The sequence below is a fragment of the Tachysurus fulvidraco genome, chromosome 22 (assembly GCF_022655615.1).
Source record: "Tachysurus fulvidraco isolate hzauxx_2018 chromosome 22, HZAU_PFXX_2.0, whole genome shotgun sequence".
NCBI classification, from domain to species: domain Eukaryota; kingdom Metazoa; phylum Chordata; class Actinopteri; order Siluriformes; family Bagridae; genus Tachysurus; species Tachysurus fulvidraco.
Window position 1 is genome coordinate 12343710 of NC_062539.1, and position 22500 is coordinate 12366209.

The 22500-nt window shown below is 41.0% G+C and overlaps 3 protein-coding genes across 7 annotated transcripts in view; 2 read left to right on the forward strand and 1 right to left on the reverse strand.

The window, feature by feature from the left end:
- snap91a (synaptosome associated protein 91a) overlaps positions 1-3865 on the forward strand; it is a 24657-nt gene extending 20792 nt beyond the window's left edge. For all 4 annotated transcript variants that reach the window (XM_027142873.2, XM_047806687.1, XM_047806688.1 and 1 more), the window contains 6 exons: positions 378-402; positions 632-710; positions 856-930; positions 1077-1172; positions 1323-1417; positions 1639-3865. In XM_027142873.2, coding sequence (XP_026998674.2) covers positions 378-402; positions 632-710; positions 856-930; positions 1077-1172; positions 1323-1409 — 362 coding nt within the window. In that variant the 3' untranslated portion in view covers positions 1410-1417; positions 1639-3865. The remainder of the gene's footprint in view (positions 1-377; positions 403-631; positions 711-855; positions 931-1076; positions 1173-1322; positions 1418-1638) is intronic.
- Positions 3866-4198: 333 nt separating this feature from the next.
- On the reverse strand, positions 4199-9089 carry prss35 (serine protease 35). The gene is made up of 2 exons (XM_027142887.2): positions 8883-9089; positions 4199-6115 (listed from the first exon to the last, which is right to left on the reverse strand). The coding sequence occupies exon 2, from the start codon at positions 6094-6096 to the stop codon at positions 4876-4878; it is 1221 nt and encodes a 406-aa protein (XP_026998688.1). The 5' UTR covers positions 6097-6115; positions 8883-9089; the 3' UTR covers positions 4199-4875.
- Positions 9090-15617: 6528 nt separating this feature from the next.
- The window catches only part of me1 (malic enzyme 1, NADP(+)-dependent, cytosolic), a 40909-nt gene continuing 34026 nt past the window's right edge, over positions 15618-22500 (forward strand). For both annotated transcript variants that reach the window (XM_027142884.2, XM_047806692.1), the window contains exon 1: positions 15618-15831. In XM_027142884.2, the coding sequence (XP_026998685.2) occupies positions 15679-15831 (153 nt within the window). In that variant the 5' untranslated portion in view covers positions 15618-15678. The remainder of the gene's footprint in view (positions 15832-22500) is intronic.

Genomic DNA, 22500 nt, shown 5'->3' on the forward strand with positions numbered 1-22500 from the left:
GTAGATAAGAAGAAAAACACGGAGAAAGACACGCATGCTGATAAAGAAATCCCACAAACCAATCCCGAACAGGAGGAGGAACTTGTTGTGAAACGACATCAGTGGTATGGACGTGGTTCACTACTAATGCTAAATAAAAGAAAAATGAATAAAAGAAGACGAGAAAGCCTATTCTTTATTTTTAAAGTGTTAAAGTGGTACTTAATATATTACGCACCTGAAAAATTATTATTCCATGATATATACCGCTAACGTGAAATAAAATAACTTATTCCGTGAAACAGATTTTTGGTCATTCCGCCCACCCCTAATGCTAATACTAATTAACATACATTAATATTCATGTTTTATTACTAATAATATTTATGTTTTTGCAGATCTGGGAATGGGAAGCCAAAAAAAGTAAGATAGTTCTCTGTGGCTGGGTTTGATCATTTTCTAACACATACCATACATATAACATGTTATGTTAATTAGAACAAGGATGTTCTTGTGGGTGGGCGGGGCTTACCACTCACCTGTCAATCACACAAGTTACCTTATATATATGTATACAGAACATGGCAGATGGGTGGTTGTGTAAGTGAAGTGCAGAGTGTAGAACAGTGCTGTGTGTGTGCGTGTGTTGCAGGGATGGTGAGAAGAAGTTGACCGGTGGAATGAACTGGACCCCTCAGGTTGCCCCCACCAGCTGGGGCACTTCACCCATGGTACCATCTCATCTATTGTGTTCACAATGTTCTGAGAAACAGCAGTTCTTATCATCATCATCAGCTTTACACACAACATGTCACTATGTTACAAAACTAGAATGTAAACAAGACTCAAAAAAACAAGATGTGATGTATGTTTCAGGCTGGAGCAACATCTGGAGCACCGTCTACGGGAGCCATGCATCCACCCATGGGGACGCAGCCTGCATTCAGCCTGGTGAATATAAACTACTGTGTTATTATTATTATTTATTTGCATTATTGTAGTGTCTATAAATATGAGTAAAGAGTTACAGACTGTTTGTATTTTTAATTTCAAAATGACTGAGACAAAAAATGCCATTAAGAAAACTCCCCCTCTAGCCCCCTGCAGGAGGTGCTGGAGCTCCCATGATGCCTCAGCAGATGATGATGGGACAGTCGATGATGAGGCCTCCCTTTGCAGCGGCAGCTGCACCAGTAAGTACTTTTTCACATTTGCAACAATTTGTGTGTTTATTCACGAATGTGTGCACTTACTGTGTGTGTGTGTGTGTGTGTGTGTGTGTGTGTGTGTGTGTGTGTGTGTGTGTGTGTGTGTGTGTGTGTGCGCATTTGTGTGTTTCTCAGCTGTCTCCAGGTCCTGCAGCTCCGAGCCCCAAGAAGCCGCCGACTAAAGACCCGTTGGCCGACCTTAACATTAAAGACTTCTTATAATCTGTAAGGTATGAGAAACTCCGATGTGTCCGTCTCTCTGTCTGTCTTTCTGCTAACAGCATTAGCATTCCTGTGCTAAACCCCACCCTCCTGAGCAGCATCCAAAATGGAGGTATATTTTGCTTTTTTGAATTATTGTTCTCTAAGTAGTAAACATTCTCTCTCTCTCTCTCTCTCTCTCTCTCTCTCTCTCTCTCTCTCTCTCTCTCCCTCCCTCTCATTTTCTCAGTGATTTTGGACTTGGCTCAGTTGAAAGCTGATTTGCTGATCGTTTACACCCACATACACCTGAAGATCCTGCAGTTAGCCCCTCCCCTTATTTCATATCCACACCCCGTTCCTCCTCTCTGCGCCGTGTGTGTCGTAGCACAATCTGTGAAGTGAACTGTAGAGAAAAAAAAGAAAAATATAGATAGACAGAGAGGGAGAGAGAGAGTGAGTGTGAGAGACGGAGTGCTTTATCTTGATGTGATCTTTTGTTTTAATGAAAACTAAACAGGAAAAAAAAATGAAAACGTATAAATATTCAAATGTGTAGCGTTTTCTTGCAAAGTGTTAGCTTCAGAGCTTGAATGATGTTCATGTGTGTTTCCTGTTTTGTGTGTGATTGTTGAGTGTTGGAGCAGTGTGTAACGTGTCCTTGCGGAAGGTTTTGCTCTCCTCTATCTGTGTATCTGTGGACGATGTGAATCTGGTTATTAAACGATGATGTGACCCTACTGTTGGTTCTACACATGTATGTTAATGAGTAGAACTTCATGACGTTTACATATGCAGTAGAAACTCATACCTGGGCTTGCACATTCTCCCTCTTACTGGTTCGTTTTCAGAGTGTCGACACAGTATTTGCTCCCTACGGTTCATTTCTGGTCAGGTTTCATCACTGAAAGGTTTTTATGACAATGTGATGGAGCAGATGTTTATAAATTGAAACACCTCACACTTTTATGTGACAGTTTCGGCTGTGTGCAGTAACACTGTGTTCACACTAACACTCCAGATGTCATCTGATTCAAATCTGTAATGATTGACACATGGTAATGAGGGCGGAGCTTAAGTTAAATACGTGCAGCCAATCATATTGCATTTCCAAAAAATGGTACCGTCATGAGCAGCAAATACGATTCTATGTAAATTCTGATTTATCGTGAATTAAAAGCAGCATTTTCTAAAAAATTTACTGTTAGTAAAACTGTTAGTAGCTCACTGTAAGAAGATAAGATTGAGCTGAGGATGAAACACACTTTAAACTGATGATTCTGGCTTGTACACAGTGTGGGAGAGACACTAGAGTTAATGCCGGAAGCATTGACAGGAAACGGTGTTTTAATTGAACCATGGTTGTGCTCCTGTAAAAGCGTGAAGCTCCATAAACCTTGTCCTTAAAGTTTACATTTCTATTTATAGTAAATATTTCCTTTCATTTCTTGTATTTTTCTCCTGTCTGAAATAACCACACGTGCTACAGTGTGTTGTAGGGAATTACCCATGATCCTCTGCGTTCCAACAGTGTTTTTAGCGTTTCTTGTTGACTTAACTTCACATCATGCAAGTGTGTATTTTTTATCACAGTGAGAACTTCCTAGCTAGTGTGTTAATTAGTAAGAGCTACAGTGTGAGGTGATGATGGCTGAAGGGAAGCAGAGCGTTAAATACAGTGCTGGAACACAGGCATGAGGAACTGAAGGAATGTGGATGATTAAACACACACACACACACACACACACACACACACACACACGACCTTACACACATACACACACACACAACCACACACTCACAGACAAAAGATGTATATACACACAACTGCATATACACACACAACCAAATACACACAACCGTACACAGTTGTATACACACACACACAACCGCAACCATATACACACACAGCCGTATACAAACACAGACCCGCACACACCCACACAATTGTATACACACATACACACACATGCAGACATATACACACATACTGAAGTTTCGATGTTGTTCTTTGATCATCTGTGGACCTAATGGAAGATTATATATATTAAGTTTATTTTCTCAATGAGTTTATTTATTTATAAATGTATTTCTATGTATTTCTAAATATATTTATTTTCCTTGATTTCGTCATATCTTTCTGCTCCCCAACCCAGTGCATGTATACCTTTTGAGATGCAATAAAAAATAAATAAATAAATAAATACACTGAACATTAAAAAGTGTCTGACTTGTTAAATCATGTCTCAGAAGTTTAACATTAAACTCAGGACTTTTTGTATGAATCATAATTTATTTGGTCTTTAAAAAAAAAATCCAACACATTTTGGAAAATCTGAATTTACAGCAACGCTCCTGATTTACTCCTCCATTATTTATGTCTTTTACTCTCGTTATAACAACAACAAAATGTCCAGAGGCGATGGAATTTAAATAATCTTCTGCAATGTTAACATTAAATTTAGCAGACTAAAGATTTCTATAATTCTACAGTACATTACTCAATAACACTCTGACGAGCCTGAAAACAATATGTTGAACATCAAACATTAAATTAGCACCAAAATGTCGATGTGAGCATCTGCGTCAGTTTATAACACGACATTCACAGGGACGACGTCAACAAAACTTACATCAAAACTTAGCAGGTTACAGCAACGACTGAAACACCATCAGAACACTGAGAAAATTAGGAAACATTTAAGAAACACAATATAGAAATCATCAATAAAATACCAAATCTTCTCTGAGAAAAATTTTTTCTGAGTCATAAACTACCAAATTTGCTTAAAAGCAACGGATGACATGCGAAAAATAAAAAGTTGTTTTATTTTAATTTTTCAAAGCTGTTTTAAATCAAGTGAATCCTAAAAAACAACAACTTTTTAGCAGGTTTGTTTTAAACTAAAAATAAATGATGTTTATGAGCTGTTGGTGTTACAGTGATGAATGGTCGGTGCAGAAGGAAGTACAGGGTCTGACTGGAGCCCTGAGACTTTAGGATGATTAAAATAATAATAACAATACAATAATTCATTATAAAAAAAATACATTAATGCTGACCTTTTTCTCGCCTGGATTTAAAATGCTGTTTTTGGGAATAATTTTATAAAGAACAGAAATAGTTAAAGACTCGGGATAAAGAAATGGGGTAAGAAGACAAGTGAAAAAGATGAGTGCAGCTGATGTGAAAAAAAAATAGGGTAAGAAAGGGGGCAGATGGGGTAAGGGAGGGGCAGACAGGGTAATGGGTGGGGCAGATAGGGCAAGGGAGGGGCAGATGGGGAAGGAGAAGGGGCAGATTGGTCTGATGGAGGGGCAGAGGTGGTTATGGACAGGGTAGACGTGGTATGGGAGGTGCAGACGGTGTTTTGAATATAAGTGTAAACTGCTAAACTTCACACTGTTTGGATAACTCCAAGGTTATAAAGTGTGAGAGCAGGGTGTTGGGGGTTAATGGGGTAAAAGGCAGGGTAGTTTTATTCCATTAGGTGTTTTGGCACATGCTGGAGTCTCCGTGTACCCAGGAACAGATCTGTGCGAATTTCACCGGCGTGATTCTCACAGCTACATTATAATCCTGCTGCTGGCCGTTCACCTGCACCCACTGATGCCCCGTAAACACGCCGATGACCTTCCGCTTCCACTTCCTCTTCCCCGGCTCCTTCAGACGCACGTACACACCGGCACCGCTCGCTCCGGGCTTCGCGTCACACTGCTGGTACATGAGGTCGTTGGACTCGTCTGAAACGGAGCAGAACCGGTACACCAGGTTCCCGGGCCGGTCGTCATCAAACCCTGAGAAGTGGATGCGTGAAGCGGGAAGCTTTTTCACAGACAGGATGATTCCGAGCTCCATGTGGTGCACCTTCTGTGCCTTCTTCAGCTCGAGCACGGCGTAATCGTAATCAGCCTCTGCACTGTCTGACACACCTTTAAACCAGCCTTTGGGGATCTGTGTCTTCTTCACGCGCGTCCAGCGAAACGTTGGCTTTCCAGACTCCGCGCTCCGCTTGTTCCGACTCTTCCGACCTTTAGACTTTCGCTCTCGTTTCTTTCCCCCCATCTCCGTTTCCACTTTCTCTGCCTCACCCTCCTCCTTTCTGCCCTTCCCACGTCTTCTCTTTCCTCCCTTTTTCTTGTCACGCAGAACTCCAACGCTTAACTTCTCTGCTCCTTTGATGTAATCCGTGCCGTCGTGGATGCAGTGAGCAGCGGTCAGTACGTGTTTGGGTGACACAAGCACACCAGTGCAGCCGGTGGAAATCTTCACGGCGGTGGAGAACGGATACTTCATCGAGTACTGCTTGTCGGAGATGGTGAAGCGTGTGTCCGGGCCGTAGACTTCACGTTTACGCCGGGATGTGGAGGATGAAGACGTGTTCTCGGCCATGACCTCTTGCAGCATGACAGACGTGAGTGTGCGTGTGCCGTTCTCGTACATGGTTTCGTAAGAAAGCATCTTCTGGAGAGCCTCCAAGCTCGGCTCCGGAAACTCACGCTGACATTCGATCCCACACGTGCCGTTCAGCTCTGACTGATGCTCAGACGAGAAGCTCGAGGCGCTCAGACGCACTGTGCGTTTGTCGAGCACGAGCGGCATCTTCCTCTGCGGCCAGGTGTAGTCATCGTCACCTGAGCTCAGAGCTGGAGAGATACACAGCAGGAACAGTACAGAAAGCAGGAGACTCAGGGGTACGGGTCCCATCTCTAATACAGAAACACACCTGCACGAGAGAGAGAGAGAGAGAGAGAGAGAGAGAGAGAGAGAGAGAGAGAGAGAGAGAGAGAGAGAGAGAGAGAGAGAGAGAGAGAGAGAGAGCACTTAACACACTGTATATGTAAAGTATTACTCTTTAACTAAAACACAGACATAATAAAACACAGGGAATGAATAAAGTACAGTAAGTGTTTAACACTGATTAAAACCAACACACACACACACACACACACACACACACACACACACACACAAAAACAAAACCATGGTATGTTAACCTATATAAACCTCCAAACACAACAAATCCACTCTATGGTTAGATGTGGCTGGATAGAGAGGGGTGCCAATATTTTGTGTATGTTTTTTAAGACAGTCAGGTACGTCAGGACAGTCACACGTACGGAGTGACGTATGTTTGCTCAAGATGAATAAACAATACATTAAAGTGTGTACTAAAGTTCCTGATTTAGTTTGGGGAAAAATAGTGCGCTGTTCGATTTCCACTAGAGGGAGACACATGATAACACAACACACACACACACACACACACACACACACACACACACACACATATGTTATTATTCATTCATTCAATTTCTACCGCTTATCTGAACTTCTCGGGTCACAGGATACACCCTGGATGGAGGGCACACACACACTCTTTCATTCACTCACACAATCGCACACTACGGACAATTTTCCAGAGATGCCAATCAACCTACCATGCATGTCTTTGGACCGGGGGGAGGAAACCGGAGTACCAAGAGGAAATCCCCGAGGCACGGGGAGAACATGCAAACTCCACACGCACAAGGCGGAGGCGGGAATCGAACCCCCAACCCTGGAGGTGGGAGGCAAACGTGCTAACCACTAAGCTACCGTGCCCCCCTCACGTTATTATTATTATAATTATTATTATTATACTACTACATGAAGTGCTCCAAATGGTGTGTTAGTTTGTGTTTACTCTTCAAGTCATTATCAAGTTCACACCATCAGACTCAGAGAATGAAGAAGACATAATTTCCAGTAATTCTTGTGATATATTGTGACACGTGTAGTGAACACGGTGTAAACAATAATAGTGCTCAAGTTCAGGCTGAATGAGCTGAAGCTAGAACAGAAGCCACATAAAGGTGCGTCATAAAGGTGCCTAAACTCGGACCTTAGGGCTTTCGACGGTGTGTAAATCTGCTGGATGCTTGATATGTAGCTTTATCTCAACCCTTTTTATTCTCCCTTTCTACCAGTCTCTCACTCATGCCTTTACCTTCTCTTTCACTCTCTCACGATATTCACCTTCACTTATTTTACTATCAGTAACCACACACACACACACACACACACACACACACACACACACACACACACACACACACACACACACACACATGCAGTGTCCACACACGTGCTCTGTGTGTGTGTGTGTGTGTGTGTGTGTGTGTGTGTGTGTGTGTGTGTGTGTGTGTGTGTGTGTGTGTGTGCGCGCTAAGGACAGAAGTAAAGGCTGAGAGCCAGCAGTAATGTGGGATGAAATTAAGAGCTAGGAAGAATGCCAACACACACACACACACACACACACACACACACACACACACACACACACACACACACACACACACACACACACACACACACACATGCAGTGTACTCTGTGTGATGTAATTAGGTGACACAGTTGATCTTCAGATTTTCCCACGTCATTATTTGAAATCTAGGAAAATCCATTAAATACCATAATAACGGTCTAATAAAACATATCTCTGTCTCTCTCTTTCTCTGTCTGTCTGTCTGTCTTCAACACACACACACACACACACACACACACACACACACACACACACACACACACACACACACACACACACACACACACACACACACACATTTACTTTAGATTCGATCTAAATTTCCAAACTTTATCCCAAACCACAATTACACTGCGCTGCCACACACACTTTCTCCCAGAATAAAAAAAGTGAATGAGGGCCTTGGGTTCGAGTGAACGTTTCATCTCGACAGATCTTTACTAGTTAAGAAAAGTCAAAACCACTAAAATAGGGAATCTCATTTAATTGACATTTAAGCCAAATGTATGCTCACGTATCAAACACTACATATTTAATCATTTTTTAGCATTTTGTTAAATGCACACACACACACACACACACACACACACACACACACACACACACACACATATATATATATATATATATATATATATATATATATATATATATATATATATATATATATATTTTTTTTTTTTTTTTTTAAAAACAACAACTCTATTTGCAAATCGTTCCAACTATTTGATTTATTTGACCAGACAAAAGTCTAAACTCTTGCAGTGTCTCAGAGCAGAGAAACTCTTCCTCCTCAGAGTCAGCTCCTCTTCCTCCTCAGCTGAAGCTCCACTACACAATCAGAAGCACAATCTCTCATTCAGACCCTCTGTCATTACTCACTTTCATCACTTTCACTACAGAAATAAACCCGAGTGAAATAAATACAATCCCGATAAAAGATTCATTAAAGTATTAATTAAAGGAAAGCTATTCAGTGCGGTGGAAACCATCCGGGGGAAAAATCCTTCTGTTTTTGTTTGAGAGCTGGAAATATTAATTCAGGTATTTATATTGATAAATATATATCTATTTCCCTCATTCCTGTGGCAGGAGTGTGAGTGTAAAGGGTCTGCCTTCTGCTCCATCACACTCAGATTCCTGCAACAGAGCAAAGTTTCCATTCCTGCACAAATTCATCCATACCTGTTAGATCATAGAGCCTGATGGAGGAGAAGATCTCCAAACAGCTGCTGCTTTATTCCAGGAGAAAGTCCTGCTTTATTTCATGGTAAAGATCTGAACAACAATGGACAATCCAGTCTGCAGCATGCACCGGGTGTGTGTGTGTGTATGTGGTGCGCAGTAAGAGTGTGTGTGAGTGTTTGGGGTGCACTTGATGCCGGTGAAACGGGAATGGCGAGCCGTTCTGGCACAAATTTCCCCCCCGGGTTGCCAGATGGGATATGAATCCACAAGTTTCTTTTTCTTTTTTTTCCTTCTTTTTTTTTCCTTTTTTCCTTTTTGCAGAAAAAGTTACAGAATTTTTAATATGAGGGGCGTTGCCACATAAACAAACATCCCCATCCAAATACTGACCTAAGATCCATGTCTCAAGACTCATATGTGGCTCTTTGAAGTACATGTGCAATGAATCAAATACAGAAAGAGTTTATCAATACATCCATGCCTCTGTGTTTGTGAGACTGATCTAGTGATAGATACTGAACATCCTTTACATTACATCACGAGATGGAATCTTGACTGGGAGGGGCTTCCTTTCTTTTCGCTGTCAATCACAGCGACACTAGCCAATCATGGTGATGTGTAAGCTCATGTATGTAGAAGAGGGTAGAAAGCTGAGAGAGGGGGTTTCCTAAGATTTCCAAGATAAGAGTTGTTCTTAATGATGAGCCTCTCAGTACTTCTAGTTTATTTATTTATTTATTTATTTATTTATTTATTTATTTATTTATTTATTTAATAGTCTTTTACTCCACTGTCAATGCCTGTGCAGCTCAGGGTTGCCAGATCTCTATCAACTCAATGGAAAATTCAAACCAGAGAAATTAATGAGACACCAGTCTTCAGAGATGACTTAAATGTCTTTATTCCAGTAATTCAGATTTCTGGAACATGACTGGAACATGTGCTTTCAACACTTTTATACAAATAAAATATAACTTAATACTAAACAGAACAAACATTTGGATTTCGAGTACAGGACAGCATGAGACAAGACAGAGATGCAGGGTTTAAATTTACAAACTAATGAGAATGCAATGAGAAACATGTGAACAAGACAACAGAACCAGAACCTGGAACCAGAACTAAAGCCCATACAGACAGCACATGACCTCAGACAGAGAGTGAGATGGTTCCACATTAAACCGAGAACAGATCCCATGAGAACCACACAGCAGCATCTGACTACAAAGATTCAATACAGACGTCTGTCCTGAGATGGAGTGAAGGATGGAGAGAATGAGAAAAGAGAATGCCACTGCTTCCATCATTAACCACTGAATAAATTTCACACTAAAATCAAGAAAAAAAGTTCATTCTACTCTTTCAAAAACAAGTAAGCATGAAAGCAAGAGGACAGAGAGACAGACACAGGGGGTCTGAAAGAAAGAAAGAAGGAAAGAAAGAAAGAAAGAAAGAAAGAAAGAAAGAAAGAAAGAAAGAAAGAAAGAAAGAAAGAAAGAAAACAGGGGGGGCAATACTGAATATTAAAAAGACCAAAAGATAAAGACAGACAGACAGGTGAAGAGAGAGCCGATAAAGTTAGATAAGGCTACAAAAAAGTTAAGACACACACTTTGCTTTGTATAACACTTTAGGGAGTGTGTGTGTGTGTGTGTGTGTGTGTGTGTGTGTGTGTGTGTGTGTGTGTGTGTGTGTGTGTGTGTGTGTGTGTGTGTGTGTGTGTGTGTGTGTAAGAGAGAGAGATCTGTGGGTTTGGATACAGACGGGGTTTGTGTCGGTGAGAGAACCAAAACAGGAATTCATCTCTTTGCATTTACACATTTAGGCTGTGTGTGTATGTGTGTGTGAGTGTGTGTATGTTTGGTAAGGGGGTGTGGGTGTGGGTGGTGTGAGCTTTGGCACAAGAAAACACTGTTCTGTACATGCGATAGATGTGAATTTGCATGTGTGTGTGTGTGTGTGTGTGTGTGTGTGTGTGTGTGTGTGTGTGTGTGTGTGTGTGTGTGTGTGTGTGTGTGTGTGTGTGTGTGTGTGCGTGTGTGTGTGATGTCCTGATGAATTGTGTCTCTCATTATTACAGTATATCTTGGGAGATGTGTAGTTCAGTGGTTAAGTTGGTGGAATACCCACTGGTTGGTTGTGAGCTCAAATCCCAGCTCCTTCAGTGCTCCCATCACTGATCCCTTGAGCAAGTCCCCCAACCCTCGTTTGCTCAGCTGTATAAAAATGAGGTCAATTGGAACTCGCTGTGGATAAGGGCATCTGCTAAATTTTGTAAATGTCTTTGACCTCGGCTTTTTTCCATCACAGTTATTTTATAATCTGTTTTTTTTCTGTTGGATCTGTGTTTTTTTAAGCCCTACACACACACACACACACACACACACACACACACACACACACACACACACACACACACACACACACACACACACACACACACACACACACATCTACCCTATCTATTATAATTCCTACAGCTTTAGTGGACACTTACATACTTCCCCTATATGAAGGGCATTTCAGCTTCATGCCAGAGCCAGACTATAGACTGCAGGGGAATCTGTCAGGTTATTTTTAATAATGGATTTTGAAGAGCCCTGTCCAGATTCCACTGAGATTAAATTTTAGAAGTAATTTATATTCTGTTCATCAGAGATGGGACTGACTCATTGTTTTACAAACCACTTTAAGTAAACTTTAAGTCCTGAAACCATTACGATGATCTGCTGCCAAATCATGCAGGCTTTGTAAAATCTGTGTTTGTGAAAAAAAAAAAAAAAGCAGTTAACAAAATTTACATCAGATTAAATGATGTAGTTGTAAGGATTTCACTCAACATCCTGTGCATGAAGATCAGTAGGTCATCAGAATATTTCAGCGTTCTCAAATTGGATCTGCTGCTAGAAGAGAATTTATCTTAATATTTTACAGAATCTGTAGTAAAGAAGGAAGAAGTGGTTTTCAGCAGTGTAGCTTCATTTCCTACACCTCAGCACTACCTGCTTGGCATGTCACTTTATAGAGGACGCAGTAAAAAAACAGAGTTGATCAAAGGAATGAAACACCGCTGTAAAAGAACCACCAGAATAAAAACTTACAGGAGTTTTCACCTCGGCAAACAGCAACACTGTACATCCTGACTAACTTCCTGACACACGAGCGGAACGACTGACAATAAAAACAGTGTAACAGTGAGAGCTGCAACAGTTCATCTGTCCTGCAGGGAAACAGATGCAAACGTCTGACCCTTATCTTAAATATTATAATGATTTATAATCCCACTCTCTAGTATTTATAATGATTTATAATCCCACTCTCTGGTGTTTGTGATTATTTATAATCCCACTCTGGTGTTTGTAATGATTTATAATCCCACTCTCTGGTGTTTGTAATGATTTATAATCCCACTCTCTGGTGTTTATAATGATTTATAATCCCACTCTGGTGTTTGTGATGATTTATAATCCCACTCTGGTGTTTGTAATGATTTATAATCCCACTCTGGTGTTTATAATGATTTATAATCCCACTCTCTGGTGTTTATAATGATTTATAATCCCACTCTCTGGTGTTTATAATGATTTATAATCCCACTCTCTGGTGTTTGTAATGATTTATAATCCCACTCTCTGGTGTTTATAATGATTTATAATCCCACTCTGGTGTTTGAGATGATTTATAATCTCACTCTGGTGTTTGTAATGATTTATAATCCCACTCTGGTGTTTATAATGATTTATAATCCCACTCTCTGGTGTTTATAATGATTTATAATCCCACTCTCTGGTGTTTATAATGATTTATAATCCCACTCTCTGGTGTTTGTAATGATTTATAATCCCACTCTCTGGTGTTCATAATGATTTATAATCCCACTCTCTGGTGTTTATAATGATTTATAATCCCACTCTCTGGTGTTTATAATGATTTATAATCCCACTCTATGGTGTTTATAATGATTTATAATCCCACTCTCTGGTGTTTGTAATGATTTATAATTCCACTCTTTACTTATATATTCCTGTAAAGCTGCTTTGTGACAATGTCCAATGATAAAAATTCTAAACTAAAATGCGTGTGTGTTGGGGCAGGGTACTCACTATCTCAGTCTCTTTCTCTCTCTCTCTCTCTCTCTCTCTCTCTCTCTCTCTCTCTCTCTCTCTCTCTCTCTCTCTCTCTTGTAAACCTCTAATCGTATCTCATTACACCTGACCACGGAGGAGTTTATAGAGGTGTGATAGAGCTGACAGCGCAGCCTCATTTTCCACCAGCGTGTTTTACAGCAACACAGAAAAAGTAAAGTGGAAACACAACATTAAAGCACACATCACACCATAACCCTGCCCCTTGTTGTAACCCCATGCCTGTAATAACCCCACCTCTCTTCTCAGTATTAACTGTTCAGTAAATCATACACAAACGCTTCTTTATTTATTGTGTGTTGAGTGTTTTTTGAAGTTTTTTCATTCCTTCCTGACTTCCACTTTAACATTTCCCTCCCAAACTCACAGAATGTAACACCAGAGTCTCTGCCTCTGACCTGGCCAGGCCCAGTGCTGCTTCACAGTCAGACCGATGCTGCAGAATAAACGGGTAATTTCTGCAGCACCACAGCTCTATTTATCTTGGATTAATGAAGAATGTGAGCATCTCAGGAGGGTTTACTGATCCATCACAGCTCACACACTGGAACACACACTCTCAGGAGGTTTTACCTGATTCTGTACTTTTTACAAGATATTAAAAAAGTGTGTGTGTGTGTGTGTGTGTGTGTGTGTGTGTGGTAAATGTGTGCTTACAGAGCACAGCATTAAAGTCTGAAGATCCAAACTATAATCACACTCAGAGGAAATTCATGGAGCTCAGACAGAGACACTTCACACTGATAAGAGTTTTTTTTCTGTCCTACACAGCTCTCAGACATCTGTATTATCATGAGGACACACACACACACACACACACACACTCACACACACACACACACACACACACAGATCCGAGAACAGAAGTACCGGAGGAGTTTGCAACAGCGGAAAGAGACACTAAAGTCTGAGTCTGATTACAGAGGATTAGAACACTTCCTACGAATTAATAACAGCACCTGGTGTTTCTTTTAGACATGGACATGACAAACACACACACACACACACACACACACACACACACACACACACACACACACACACACACACACACACATACACACACACACACACAATAGGTGTTATCCATTCATAGTTACATCTTATGTTAGTGAAATAAATTGTTTCAGCAAAATAATATCAGATTAGATATAATATGTGTTAAGAGAAGGACAAATCTGTGTGTGTGTGTATGTTTGTGTGTGTGTGTGGGAGGGCAGCCACACACAGCATGCAGCCTATACATCAGTCTTTAGCTGGATATGTTTATAAAACTGATCCGTTTGTTCTGTGAGGCCAGGAAAAAGAAACCTGTTGAAGTTTAAAGACAAACTCCACCAACGCAGATTGGTGTGTATCCGAGCCCTCGGCTGTTTCTCTCATTTCTGCCCACTCTCTCACACACACACACACACACACACACACACACACACACACACACACACACACACACACACACACACACACACACACACACACACCATATCCTGCTTTTCATCATCAGATCCAGTTCTCAGCCAATGAATTCAGTGTTGGTGATGTTAAGGGCTGGAAGCAGCATCATTCTGTTAGCTATTTTATGTACATTGAAATATGGGCCTCCTTTGTTCAGTGTTTTGATTGGCTCCTGTCTCACCTGATAAAGTTTGTTTTAAATTGAGTAAAAGAGCTGTGTGTGTGTGTGTGTGTGTGTGTGTGTACAGACATGAGACAAAGTCTGTCATTGTGTAATTATCATATTGCATTTTACACAATTACAAAATTGTAGCCATGGAAAATTTCCAAAATGTGTAATATGTGAACAGTGAGAGTAAAGTGTGTGTGTGTGTGTGTTTTCCATGGTCACAGTGAATCAGTAGTCTTTTTTATCTCCTCAGCTGATCAGTGAATCAGCAAAACTGTGTGTGTAAGCAGAATGTTGTATAGGCCTTCTGTGTGTCGGATGATATCTTTTACACACACACACACACACACACACACACACACACACACACACACACACACACACACACACACATTTGAGTCCTGTAGTAGGGTGTTGTTTAGCACAGATAATCATCAGTAATTCACTTGTAATCTCTCAGCTCTGATATCGTACCAGGAAAAGCTTTTTTTTTTTTAAAAAAAACATGAGGCCATCACCTAACCCTGTAGGGACTGCTATCCTTTCAGCCTTGACCTGATGTTCTTTCATGTATACGGGACACACACTCTCCCTCACACACACAGCTATTTATTTTTACGGAGTTTAACGTTTAATTTGCGAGCAACACATCCATCTTCACACAGTTCTCATCTTTCACAGTTTTAATTATTTATTTATTTTTTACTCTTTTCGCACCTAGTTTTGAGTTTTTCTAATAATAAATCACTACATTGACTGAGAAAATCTGGATCATTACATCTTGACATCTCACATATTATAGATAGATAGACAGATAGATAGATAGATAGATAGATAGATAGATAGATAGATAGATAGATAGATAGATAGATAGATAAATTTCTGGTTTAAATGTTAACAGTAATCGGAGTTATGTTATGAAATCGTCACTCTTGCTTCACGCCTCTCCTGTACACGTGATTACAGTGTAATCGCGTGAGCTCTCGGTGCTTGTCGCCGCCCGCGCGCTATTTAAAGGTTAAAGATGGCCCGCCGGTTAGTCGCGCGTGAGTCCGGTGAGTGGGAGAGCATGATGATGATGAAGAAGATGAAAGACGGGGCGGAGGAGAAGCGCAGCAGTGCAGTGGTCACTAAGAAGAGAGGCTACGACATCACTCGTAACCCCCACCTCAATAAGGTAACGGAACACACACACACACTTCCGGTAACTTTTCCCCATGTTTATTGAGGTGCCGAACTCCAAGGGCTCAGCTCATGCTGCCGGGTAAGGAGATCAGACCGGGGCTATAAATAGACTTAAAGAGACAGTACACCAAAATTCCCTTCTCATATTCACATAACATTCATAACAGAGCTGAGTTACCATAACACACACTCTCTCTCTCTCTCTCTCTCTCTCTCTCTCTCTCTCTCTCTCTCTCTCTCTCTCTCTCTCTCTCTCTCTCTCTCTCTCTCTCTGTGTGTGTCAGAGAGAGAGAGTGTTTGAGGAGTTTAAACAAAACCGGAAGTGGCTCAGTAACTCGCATTGTGTATGGTGTGTATTTCTGTAAATTTGTAATAAATTCACAATAAAACACAAAGCTAAAAGAACAGACACAAGGCGTTTTTAAAGCCGTCTGTTATTGTGGATGAAGCGTTCTCTTATAAAACTAGGAAGCAGGAAGAGTTCCTGGTTTCTGTCCCTGAAATATTTCCACAGAGAAAATGTGTGTGATTTGTAGGTGACTTGTTTTTACAAGTGTATTGCTGTGTGGATTCAATTCAAAAAGCAGAAAACTCAAACAGACTAATAATTCTTTAAAAATATATACATACATGTAAAATATATAAATAAAAGCAAACAAAATAAATGGAACCATGTAGATGTTCAGGAAGCTTTATTCTCTCACACACACACACACACACACACACACACACACACACACACACACACACACACACACACACAGATTATTGTGTTAACCGTATATTAAAACTGTATTGTTTCTCTACACAACTGGTCTCTTTAAGTTAAACACTGTGTGCATTGATGAGTTCATTGTAGTCATCAGTGTAGGATCAGCTCATTGCATCCGGCTCTGTTTTCTCAGCTTGGAAGCCGAGCCGTCCTTCAGGATTTATAAATGATGCCGGCTGAATCATCATGTGAAACAAAGTGTTTGTCGCGGAGTTTTATTTCATCCATTTCTTCCATTTCATTCAACTTCTCACTGACTATATGTCACAAAGTTAATTGCTTTAATGGAACGAGTGTATGAGAGACAGCAGGGTTAAATCTACAGTAATCTGTACAACTGGTGCTGCTAAAATACTTCTGTCTTTACTTCAGAAGGAAGTAGGATCATTCACATTGATTTTCATTCCATTCTGTTTCTTATTGCAGCTCTCAGAGTCAGATGTATTTCTAAACACTGAGGCTTGCACACTAGAAGTAATGAGAAAAATCCAAAATAATAGTATAATAATGAAATGAAATGAATTACATTGACACTAGTAAGTAAGCCTCTCATGCCACTTGTCTTATAAAGATAATTTGTTGGATATAAATTTCCTTTAAGCTATTTTTCTTCCTAACATCTATGCACACATTTAATGATTATGCAGTCATGCTTCTAAGTTTCTTTAACTGCGGGTGGAACTAAATTTGTGAGAAAGGATCTAGAGAAACGTTCAGAGGAATCGTTCGAGACGATCGCTTGGATTGATCACCTCAGTCTGTAACTCATTAGCAGAGTCCTGTGAAAAGGAGGTGCAGAGTGCAGGGGGATGAAATAAAACATAAAAATTATTAACTATCAATAAATTGAATAGCCTTTGGATAGAGAAGAAGGAGATATGCCTCGTCGTTGACCCTCTTGTGTAACATTCATTCAAGTGAAAGAGCTGAGTGAAGGTTAGTGTTATAAAATTTGAGTTTGAGTTATTGATGTCTGAACACGGCAGGAGTGTGTGATTCTGATAACACACTGTTTCACCTGTCACACTCTTCTGATCAGATAACACATGAAGGATCAGATAAGAGCATAAAAGCTGATCAGACTGATCACAGGACCATTCACCTATCAGCTGGCACAGAGCCAGATGACCTGGGCTCCGCTGTGTGTGTGTGTGTGTGTGTGTGTGTGTGTGTGTGTGTGTGTGTGTGTGTGTGTGTGTGTGTGTGTGTGTGTGTGTGTGTGTGTGTGTGTGTGTGTGTGTGTGTGTGTGTTGTCAGTCATTCGGAGAATGAGTTCACATTTTTTATCCAGGTGTGCTGCAGCAAAAAGTGATGAATGATTCTTTTATCCACGGGATGAATGCATAGGTCCCAAGGATATACTGTGTGTTGGTGTGTGTGTGTGATTGTGTGTGTGTTTAGTATAGTATAGTCATTCATTTTACTATATTCATTTTTATAATGGAATGCATACACATGATAGAGTTTGTGATGTAGCTTTCAGAGCTGCTGAGTTCTGGACTCTGATTGGTGGTCAGGTGTTGATGAATTCTGCCTAACAGCAGCTCAGACAGCAACTCAGTTTTATATTAATGCACTCGCACCGGTGCTTTATTCTATATTCTTATTCACAGACCGGTATACAGCACACACTTCACTGATAATAGAGTGATTAATAACCTGTGTAATCGTGGTGATGTTTTTATGGAGTCTCCAGTGTCAGTGCTGTGTACCAGCCAGAGGTAAAGAGGGAACTTGATGTTCTCTCACATCTTCAGGACACAGGATTTTACACTTCTTACACCTCTTACACTACTTTTTACAATACCTACACCTCTTACACTTCTCTCTCTCTCTCTCTCTCTCTCTCTCTCTCTCTCTCTTTCTCTCAGACACACATAGACAACAAACACGCGTGTCTGTATATGTGCATGTGTTTGTGTTTAAGCACTTGTGTCTCTTCAGCTGCTTGGTCTAGTCTGTATGTGAGTCTGCTCTGTGGTAGAGAAGCTCTGATTAGTGTTGGTTAAATATTTAAGATAAATCTCGTGTGTGAGTGGAAAAGCTGCACGGTGCTCCATAGGAAAATAAACGGGCCTCGGCTTAATTTGTGTTGACTCCTGTGTGAAGTAGCTGAAGAGCGAATTCAGCAACTTTAAACCCAGCATTCCTCAGACGTATGAAGTTAATCCAGGGCGATGACTCCACACACACACACACACACACACACACACACACACACAGTGATTCACTGTTGTGTTTTTTCTTCCACAGAGGTGTTTAACGTTGTGTTTGGTGTAAAGCTTTAACCCTTTAACACTGAAGCCAGAACTTTTTTCTGATTTGTGATTTGACTTCATTTTAGCTGTAAAAGTGTGACACATCTGCAGATCTGTAATTGAATGAGAAAATAACACACCAATGTATATATTACTATACAGTAGGTTTGTGTTAGTTGTTTCAGCACAGCAAGTTTTTTCTTGTGTTTAAAATATTTTAACTGGATGTTAAGATTTGAGCTGAAAAGCCTTTTATGCTGTGGCTTTGCATCTGTCCATCACTTATACACACACACACACACACACACACGCAGACACACGCACACACACGCATCACACTCACACACGCATCACACACACATCACACACACACACATCACACACACACACGCAGACACACACACGCAGACACACACACGCAGACACACACATCACGCAGACACACACATCACGCAGACACACACATCACGCAGACACACACATCACGCAGACACACACATCACGCAGACACACACATCACGCAGACACACACATCACGCAGACACACACATCACGCAGACACACGCAGACACACGCAGACACACACATCACGCAGACACACGCAGACACACGCAGACACACACAGACACACACAGACACACACAGACACACACAGACACAGACACACACAGACACACATACACCCCCCACTCACATTGACTTGCCCACATCCACACACACACACACACATTAACTTCAGCGTGTAATGTTCTGAAGCTCTCCGTGTGAAAACGTCAGTACGAGGAAATGAAACAGGAGCCTAGTGAAGGGCTCATCAGGGTGAAGAGTGAACCTTCTGTCAGTTCTCTTACACTCCATGTTTACGTGCAAAGGTTTTCTTTTCATTTTTTTTCAAAATAAATCTCATCAGTTTAAGTTCATCTCTCCTCATGCTTCTTTTTACACACCAACGAGGCAATACCACTGTATCCCCAGTAGTGGAAGTTTTAGCAGGTAACAGATTGTTAAGTTTATTAATCAGACCGTTTTGTAGCTCAGACATGAGGCCTGTGTTCCAGTATGAGATTAAAGTGACTCCGTGACTCATGTGTGGTTAATGTTCAGGCTTTTGATGCAAACTGTTTCTCACTGAGGCAGTAAAATGACGTAATTATCTTTTAAAAGTCCTTATATATATGACATATAATGGCATATAACATTATTGTTATGCATGTGTGTGTTTGTGTGTGCTTATGTGCGTTTTTGTGCTTGTGTGTATGTGTATATGTATGTATGTGTGTGTTTCACATGTCACTTGTTTTTCACAAGTCTGAGCCTGAGAGTAATTACACTTGACCGTTGCCCTTCCTCACACTCTGTCCCTGCGGTTCAAGCAGGATGTTAGAAAAGTGTGTGTGTGTGTGTGTGTGTGTGGTAAAGAAGAGAAAGTGTAGGAGAAAGAGGTCTCTGTAGAGGAGAGGAAGAAGGGAGCCTCCTGCTCTCCACAGACCTCCTCTGTGCTCCTGTATTATCTCACTTAACGAACTGCCTGTGGAAATTAAAGCACCGGTACAGCAAAGAAAACAAAAACAATCTCACACAAAAGTCTCTCAGCAGCCGGCCTCGGGTCCCGTTTCACTCCTTCACGCATAAATAACGTCCGTTTTTTTAAGAGATCAGATCCTAACAGACGCTCTTTCAGCCGAGAACTGTGCTCCGTCCAGCTGACGAGTCCGAGGTGCAGAACACACCGGGATGTTGTGGAGCTGCTGCTGAGAAAAACACACCTTTATTCACTTCATTTTTTTTTACACTCATTTACTCATTTAAGACTTAAAAACATTTACAAATTTGAGACTCAAACACAATCCACACAAAGCTGAGAAACTTTATCAGTGATGGAGTTAATTAGTTTCCTCTAACAGCACGTCCCCATGACAATATCTTTAGCATATTCGAAGTGTCTGAATGTGTGTGTCTGGGTGTGGGAGTGTGTATGTGTGTTTATATATGTGTGTTTATATATGTGTGTGTGTATGTGTGTTTGTCTGTATGTGTGTTTGTCTGTGTGTGTGCGCGTGTGTGCGTGCGCGTGTGTGCGTGCGCGTGTGTGCGTGTGTGTACATGCACATGTGTGTGAGTGTGTGTGCTCACTCAGCCAGGGAAGGTATTTACTGTAAGTTCACGTTTTTCTGTAAAGATGATCAGCTTTTACACAGCCAGCCTCGTTGTGGGTGTGCTTTAAACCTTAGAGAAAGGAATTCTGGGTAAAGGACTGAGTGGTCATTACGTTCTAATCTCAGAACACAGAACATTTACAGCTCAGTTATAAAGAATAAAGTTCTTCATGTTATTAGGTTAATATGAACCTATGAGAAGCTCTTCAGGAGAGAGGCAATGGTGCTGATTCCACTGATTCAGCTGGGTTATTTACACACTGGTGATGTTTCCTCCAGCGTTTGTGACTAGAACAGCAGTGTTTACTGAGGTTTTAGAGCGGCTGTGTGTTATTTTGTTATCAGGTTCAGAACAGGTATCCGAGGACTGCCTTAGAGTTTATTGACTGTGTTGCAGTGTTGTTTCATACATCCTGCTTTTCATTAACCTTTAAGAGTGCGTGTGTGTGTGTGTGTGTGTGTGTTTGTGTGTGTTCTGTTTGTGTGTGATGGTTAATGGTGTTTATAAAAATATAAAATATCAGTTATTCCAGTCTTGCCATTTTTGGACTGGATTGTATGAGGCTTAGTGAAGATATGCGTGGAAGTTTTGAGTAGCTGTGTATTTTATTTTTTAATTGAGATCAGAACCGCAGAGCTCTGAGAAACGCTTCTGATGATAACGAGAGCGATTAAGTTCTGCATCGGTTCTTTTGTTTGTTCCACGTATACGATTCGCTCCATTACCCCTCACGAATGTGAGTCACATTAAAAGCATGTTGTATAGCCACAGGGCTGGCCATGTTTTCTCACTGTTTACAGACTTGGACTTTTGCCCGGTAACGCTCGGCCTCCCGAGGGACCTAACAAGCGAGGCTTTAAGAAGCTACTTTAGAAGATGGACATGAAAACCTTTCACTCTTTACACTTCCTTCAGTTTGGTGTCCAGAATCAACACAAGCTCCATTTCCACAGCCAATAAGTGCGTTCATGCTCTCTTACAGCAACACTTCAGCCAGACTGACCCCAACTGTTTACACTCGTTCGAGTTGTGAAGGAATCGGAGATGTTTGCTCTGGAGCACTTTCAGGCACCTGCTCACCTGAAGCAGAGTGATGTTCTGGAGGGCATGTTTTGTGTGTGACGGTGCTCCTAAAGTTCACGCTTGTTTGGGTCACAGAGTCGTGTTTGTTTACTTTTCCTGTTGGCTGAGAGCAGAGCCTCACATTCTGAAGGCAGCATGTTCATTCCTCCATCAAACAGCTGCTTGTGACTGAGACGTGAGTTACAGAGTTAACCCTTTCACTACAGCATCTCACTGCAGGGCTTCTTTATTAACCATCATGAAAATCTCAGGTTTAATCATCACAGCTGGGATGGTGAGCAGGAAGGAAGATTAAAAGTCGTCAGGTTTTAAGACGTGTTTGCTTTCAACGATCCAAATGTTTTGCCTGATTGTCTTTAAAAAGTGGTTATTTACAGCAGTTTACAGCCTC

Coding starts and splice junctions, on each gene's coding strand:
- prss35 (XM_027142887.2), bottom strand. CDS start 6,096: ATGGGACCCGTACCCCTGAGTCTCCTGCTTTCTGTACTGTTCCTGCTG.